The sequence below is a fragment of the Colobus angolensis genome, unplaced genomic scaffold (genome assembly GCF_000951035.1).
Source record: "Colobus angolensis palliatus isolate OR3802 unplaced genomic scaffold, Cang.pa_1.0 Scaffold494, whole genome shotgun sequence".
Lineage (NCBI taxonomy): Eukaryota > Metazoa > Chordata > Mammalia > Primates > Cercopithecidae > Colobus > Colobus angolensis.
Genome location: NW_012118421.1, coordinates 56,578 through 64,199, shown reverse-complemented (window position 1 = coordinate 64,199; position 7,622 = coordinate 56,578). Strand labels below are relative to the sequence as shown.

General features: G+C 43.9%; 1 protein-coding gene across 1 annotated transcript in view; it reads left to right on the top strand.

Moving 5' to 3' along the window:
• Window positions 1-7,622, top strand: part of SNX6 (sorting nexin 6) — a 78,920-nt gene that overhangs the window by 14,884 nt on the left and 56,414 nt on the right. The window contains exons 2-3 of the mRNA XM_011959461.1: window positions 3,819-3,923; window positions 5,121-5,231. Of these exons, the coding sequence (XP_011814851.1) occupies window positions 3,819-3,923; window positions 5,121-5,231 (216 nt within the window). The remainder of the gene's footprint in view (window positions 1-3,818; window positions 3,924-5,120; window positions 5,232-7,622) is intronic.

Genomic DNA, 7,622 nt, shown 5'->3' with positions numbered 1-7,622 from the left:
AGGTCAGGAGATTGAGACCATCCTGGCTAACACGGTGAAACCCTGTCTCTACTAAAAATACAAAAAATTAGCTGGGCGTAGTGACAGGCGCCCGTAGTCCCAGCTACTCTGGGGGCTGAGGCAGGAGAATGGCGTGAACCCGGGAGGCAGAGCTTGTAGTGAGCGGAGATCACGCCACTGCACTCCAGCCTGGGCGGCAGAGCGAAACTCTGTCTCAAAAAAAAACAAAAAAAAACTACTTAAATTTATTCTCTCACAGTTCTGAAGGGCAGAAGTCAGAAATCAGTATCACTGAGCTGACGTCAGGATGTCAAGCTGGCAGGGCCAGCTCTCCCTCCAGAGGCTCGAGGGAAGGATTCCCTGCTTCCTCCAGCTTTCAGTGGCTACCAGCAGCAGCAGTCCTTGATTTGTGGCTGCAGTACTCTAATCTGCCTCCGTGGTCACATGACCTCCTCATTAGTTATTGGAGTATTTTTTTCTCTGTCAAATTTTTTTTTTTGATACTGAGTCTCACTCTTGCCCAGGCTGGAGTGCAGTGGCCTCATCTTGACTCACTGCCAGCTCCGCCTTCCAGGTTCACACCATTCTCCTGCCTCACCCTCCCGAGTAGCTGGGATTATCGGCATGCGCCACCACACCCAGCTAATTTTGTATTTTTACTAGAGATGTGGCTTCTCCACATTGGTCAGGCTGGTCTCGAGCTCCTGACCTCAGGTAATCCACCTGCCTCGGCCTCCCAAAGTGCTGGGATTACAGGCGTGAGCCACCAGCAGCACCTGGCCTCTGCCTTTTGTATATAGAGAACGTGCTGGCTCGGCATCGTGGCTCACTCCTGTAATCCCAGCACTTTGGGAGACTGAGGCGGGTGGATCACCTGAGGTCAGGTGTTGAAGACCAGCCTGGCTAACATGGCAAAACCCCATCTCTACTAAAAATACAAAAAGTTAGCTGGGCCTGGTTGTACATGCCTGTAGTCCTAGCTACTTGGGAGGTTGAGGCAGGAGAATCACTTGAACATGGGAGGTGGAGGTTTTAGTGAGTCAAGATGGAGCCACTGCATTCCAACCTGGGGGAACAAAGTGAGACTCCATCTCAAAAAATAACATGTGATTGATTACCTTTAAGGCCTACCTAGATAATCTAGGATAATCTCAAAATCCCCATCTCAAAATCCATAATTGAATGACATCTGCAAAGTCCTAGTCCTTTATTGACATACAAGGTAACATTTACAGCTCCCAGGAATTTAGATGTACATACCTCCTAGGGAGCTACCACAATAAACATCTTAAAAGTGGCCTGGCCTGGCCTGGCTCAGTGGCTCACACCTGTAATCCCAGCACTTGGGGAGACCAAGGTGAAAGGGTTACCTGAGCTCAGGAGTTCAAGACCAGCCTGGGTGACATGGCGACCCTGTCTCTATTTAAAACAAAAAACAGAAAGAAAAGGCCTGAAGGTGATTAAAGAAAAAAAGGAGGCCAGGCGCAGTGGCTCATGCCTGTAATCCCAGCACTTTGGGAGGCCGAGGTGGGTGGATCACGAGGTCAGAAGATCAAGACCATCCTGGCTAACACGGTGAAACCCTGTCTCTACTAAAAAAAATACAAAAAATGAGCCAGGCGTAGTGGCAGGCACCTGTAGTCCCAGGTACTCAGGAGACTGAGGCAAAAGAATGTTGTGAACCCGGAAGGTGGAGCTTGCAGTGAGCCAAGATTGCACCACTGCACTCCAGCCTGGGCGACAGAGCGAGACTCTGTCTCCAAAAAAAAAAAAAAAAAAAAGGAAACAGGGAAACAGATTTTTTTTTTTGAGACGGAGTCTCACTCTTGTCACCAGGCTGGAATGCAGTGGCGTGATCTCCACTTTGTGCAACCTCCACCTCCCAAGTAGCTGGGACTACAGGCGCACGCCACCATGTCTAGCTAATTTTGGTATTTTTAGTAGAGATGGGGTTTCACCATGTTGGCCAGGATGGTCTCAATCTCTTGACCTCATGATACACCTGCCTCAGCCTCCCAAAGTGCTGGGATTATAGGTGTGAACCACTGCACCTGGCGCCCCCCCCTTTTTTTTTTTTTTGAGACAGGGTTTGGCTCTGTTGCCCAGGCTGGAGTGCAGTGGTGTGATCTCAGCTCACTGCAACCTCCTTCTTGGGCTCAAGCCATTCCCCACACCTCAGCCTCCCAAGTAGCTGGGACTACAGGTGTACAACATGTGCCAGGCTAATTTTTGTATTTTTTGTAGAGATGGGGCTTTTCTGTGTTGGCCAGGCTAGTCTCAGATTCCTGAGCTCAAGCAATTTGAATACCAAGGTGGGCGGATCACTTGAGGTCAGGGGTTCAAGACCAGCCTGGTCAACATGGCAAAACCCCGTCTCTACCAGAAACTACAAAAAATAGCTGGATGTGGGGGTGCACGCCTATAATTCAAGCTTCTCAGGAGGCTGAGGTGGGAGAATCACTTGAACTCGGGAGGGAGAGGTTGTAGTGAACAGAGATCACCACTGCACTCCAACCTGGGTAACAGTGAGACCCTGTCTCAAAAACAAAAAATAAAATTTATATATACACATATATATATTTGAAATCATTGAGTAAACAATTTTGCATTTGCATTCAGCATTTTTTTCATTTACCATATAATTAAAATTTGAGATACTGATGACCAGGTGAGATTCTCTAAGTCCTAGGTTTTACAACTAGAGTACTGTCTTTGAAACAGTCTATTTCATGTCTTTGCAGCTGGCTAAGACTTATCTTTTAGTGTTCTGAGTCTTTCCTAAGTCTCAAAATTACCCAAACAAGTTACAGTATTTATTGTTTAAAGAGTAAGAAAAACATGAAGTTTAAAAATTTTAAATAAGAAGAGTCTTCTTATAGATGAGAAAATGGAAGCACTAAATAGGGAATATATTCATTTCTTCAAATGTAGCTTATGGAGTTACTTATTGAGTACTTACTGTATGTTAGTATTTTTCTTAGCACTTTACAATAATGTATTTAATTATATTTGATAGTTTCATTGTATATTCCTGAATATAAAGAGGCGGGAGTTAAACTTGTTGCTTGATAGTCTTTTTATTATTTTTTTTGTGCTTCAAGACAGACACATTCCTTAATTTTAGAGTGCTTGAACTTAGATGGACCACTTTCTTGGAAAACAGGTTTTTTGGGTTTTTTTTGAGACAGGTGGTTTTTTTTTGTTTGTTTTGTTTTGTTTTGTTTTTTTGTTTTTTGAGACAGTTTTGCTCTGTTATCCAGGCTGAAGTGCAGTGGCATGGTTACTGCTCACATCTCCCGCCTCACCCTCCCGTATAGTGAGACTACAGGTGTGTGCCACCATATTTGGCTGTTTTCTTTCTTTCTTTTTTTTTTCAATTTTTGTAGAGACAAGGTCTTGTTATGTTTCCTGGGGTGGTCTTGAATTCCTGGGCTCAGTCAGTCCTCCTGCCTCAGCCTCCTAAAGTGCTGAGATTACAGACGTGAGCCATCACATCTGACTGAAAAGAGTTTTCTTTTTGAATTAAACTGTAACTAAACTGTAATTAATCATGATTAGCTCGGTGACTTAAGTAAAGCAAAATATAGTTGAATACTATAAAATGAAAATTCTAGAATTGAATACTACAGTATTAAGGTAATAGCGTTGCCCAAAGCAGCTGCTTCAAAATGTATATAATATGTATGTTATATGGACATGAGTACCTCTTTAGACTTAATCTTTTGTTATTTTTGTTTTGTTTTTGCATTGTCTTGTCTGAGAAAAAAATTATGTAAAAGCACATGATTTTCATTAAGATACTGGTTTTCTTCTTCCAGCTTAAAGCAATAAATGTAGATCTTCAAAGTGATGCTGCGCTGCAGGTGGACATTTCTGATGCTCTTAGTGAGCGGGATAAAGTAAAATTCACTGTTCACACAAAGGTAAATGTGATTTTGTACTTTCTATTATTTTAGCCATTTGTTATACTACATATGTGATATGTTGACCGGTACTTGGATTTTAAACATAATTGGAAAGAGACTATTTTAACAAAAATAGGTGTAGGAAAATGTACTTTTTTTAGATTAATATTCTGAGAATCAGAACCTAGACAGAGGGCAAATTTAATTTTTTTCCAAATTTTTATTAGTGTCTTTTATCATTCTTGTTACTTTCAATTTCGTTGTTCTTTCTGTCAAATTACTGTCTTACAAATGATTATTATTACTTTTTTTTTGAGATGGAGTCTCTTTCGTCCAGGCTGGAGTGCAGTGGTGTGATCCTGGCTCACTCACTGCAACCTCCGCCTCCTGGGTTCAAGCAATTCTGCTGTCTCAGCCTCCCAAGTAGCTGGGACTACAGGCACAAGCCACCATGCCTGGCTAATTTTTGTATTTTTAGTAGAGATGGGGTTTCACCATATTGGTCAAGGTGGTCTCGAACTCCTGACCTCAGGTGATCCACCCACCTTGGCCTCCTAAAGTGCTAGGATTACAGGCATGAGCCACCGTGGCCAGGCACAAATTATTATTGTTATTAGATTTCAGTTCTTGAGTGCATTTTCAGATTGCAGATTTCTTTCCTTTGTTTGAATAGGTGAGTTTGATATACATTAGTAACATAACTTTTAAGTAATTGTAGCAGTACAATATAGTAAGAGTCTGTCAACTTACTTTCCCAACAATCCGAAGATAATTTTGTCCAGATATCTCAGGTTTTATGATAGACTTTAAAGGGCACTGATGGTCTTGAAATAAGATGAATTTTTTTAAATGATAGAAAATATTTATTATAAAGTTTTTAAGGCCAGACACAGTGGCTCGTACCTATAATCCCAGCACTTTGGGAGGCCGAGGCAGGATGATCGCTTGAGTCCAAGAGTTCAAGACCAGCCTGGGCATCTTAGTGAGACCTCATCTTTACAAAAAATAAAATTAGCCAGGTGTGGTGGTTTGTACCTGTAGTCCCAGCTACTCTGGAGACTGAGGTGGGAGGATTGCTTGAGCCTGGGAGGTTGAGGCTGCAGTGAGCCGAGATTGTCCCACTGCACTCTAGCCTGGTGGCAGAGCAAGACACAGTTTCAAAAAACTTTTTAGTGTAAATTTGATTTTTATTCAAGAAAATCTCTATCTTTACAGAGTTCACTGCCAAATTTTAAACAAAACGAGTTTTCAGTTGTTCGGCAACATGAGGAATTTATCTGGCTTCATGATTCCTTTGTTGAAAATGAAGACTATGCAGGTTATATCGTAAGTATTGAGACTCCATTTTAATTCCATTTTCTAGGAGATTTTAGGTACTTTATTATGTTTTGGAATATTGTTTAGCATTTTTTGTGAACTGTTTTTTTGTTTTGTTTTTGAGATGGAGTCTCACTCTGTTGCCCAGGTTGGAGTGTAGTGACTCAATCTTGGCTCACTGCAGCCTCTGCCTCCCGGGTTCAAGCAATTCTTCTGCCTCAGCCTCCCAAGTAGCTGGGATTACAATCATGCACCAACACACCCAGCTAATTTTTGTATTTTTAGTAGAGACAGGGTTTCACCATGTTGGCCAGGCTGGTCTTGAACTCCTGACCTCAGATGATTCCCCCCCTTGGCCTCCCCAAGTGCTGAGATTACAGGCGTGAGCCACCGTGCCTGGCTCTGTTATGTTTTTTAGAGACAGTCTCACTCATGTTGCTCAGGCTGTAGTACAATGGCGTGACCTTTGTTTACTGCAACCTCTGCCTCCTGGATTCAGGTGATTCCCCTGCCAGTAGCTTGGATTACGGGCACCCGCCACCATGCCCCCGCTAATTTTTTTTTGTATTTTTAGTAGAGACAGGATTTCACCATGTTGGCCAGGCTGGTCTCCAACTCCTGACCTCAGGTGATTCTTCCTGCCTCGGCCTCCCAAAGTTCTGGGATTACAGGTATGAGCTGCCACACCCAGCCTGATATGTTTTTTTAAATTGTCAGTTATGAAACATGTTTGGTTACCACCTTTATCCTGAAATGTTTTCTTAGGGGATGTGGGGTATGTTACATTCCCTCACTTAAACTTAATTTCTTACCGTTTGTTAGAATTGAAGTGGGCTTGTCCTAGGGACTAAGGATATGTTACAAACCATACTGGTTTTAAAACCATGGTTGGGGCTGGGCATGGTGGCTCATGCCTGTAATCCCAGCACTTTGGGAGGCTGAGGCGAGTGGATCACAAGGTCAGGAGTTCAAGACGAGACTGGCCAAGATGGTGAAACCTCGTCTCTACTAAAAATATTTTTAAAAATTAGCTGGGCATTGTGGCAGGTGCCTTTAATCCCAGATAATCGGGAGGCTGAGGCAGAATTACTTGAACCTGGGAGGCAGAGGTTGCAGTGAGTGAAGATCCCACCACTGCACTCCAGCCTATGTGACAGAGCGAGCTGCCGTCTCAAAAAAAAAAAAGAAAGAAAGAAAGAGAAAACCATAGTTGGACAGATACTTAAGAGTTGGAAGTCTCGGCTGGCCATGGTGGCTCACACCTGTAATCCCAGCACTTTGGGAGGCCAAGGCAGGCAGATCACCTGAGGTTGGGAGTTTGAGACCAGCCTGACCAACATGGAGAAACCCCCATCTCTACTAAAAATACAAAATTAGCCAGGCGTGGTGGCACATGCCTGTAATCCCAGCTACTCAGGAGACCGAGGCAGGAGAATCGCTTGAACTCAGGAGGCGGAGGTTGCGGTGAGCCAAGATCACGCCATTGCGCTCCAGGCTGGGCAACAAGGCACGGTGGCTCACGCTTGTAATCCCAGCACTTTAGGAGCCTGAGGTGGGTGAATCACCTGAGGCCAGGAGTTTAAGACCAGCCTCGCCAACATGGCGAAACCCCGTCTCTACCAAAAATACAGCAATTAGCTGGGTGTGGTGTTGTGCGCTTATAATCCCAGCTACTCCAGCCTGGATGACAAAGCAAACCTCCGGCTCCAAAAAAAAAAAAAAAGGTTATCTACTTTTTTTTTGTTGTTTTTTTTGGAGACATGGTCTTCCTCTGTCACCCAGGCTGGAGTGCAGTGGTGCGGTTTTGGCTCATTGCAACCTCCGACTCCCCGGTTTAAGCAATTCTCATGCCTCAGCCTCCGGAGTCACTGGGATTATAGGCGCCTGCCACCAGGCTCAGCTAATTTTTTTATTTTTGTCAGAGACAGGATTTTGTCATGTTGGCCAGGCTGGTCTTGAACTCCTGACCTCAGGTGATCCTCCCACCTCGTCTCACAAAATGCTGGGATTATAGGCATGAGCCGCCACACCCAGCCTCAGGTTATCTAATCTTAATATGTACCAGATGTGGCCAGTCATGTTTTCTCACGCCTGTTTATCCCAGTAGTTTGGCAGGCCAAGATAGGCAGATTGCTCTAGCGCAGTAGCTAAAAACCAGCCTGGGCAACACGTTGAAACCCTGTCTCTACCAAAAAAAAAAATTGATAATAATAAAATAAATATGTACCAGATGTTATAGTAAAGAATAGATGGTTATTGTGGTCTCAGCTGTTAACCGCATTCAGATTTCTTTTTTTTTTTGAGACAGAGTCTGGCTCTGTCACCCAGGCTGGAGTGCAGTGGCCGGATCTCAGCTCACTGCAAGCTCCGCCTCCCGGGTTTACGCCATTCTCCTGCCTC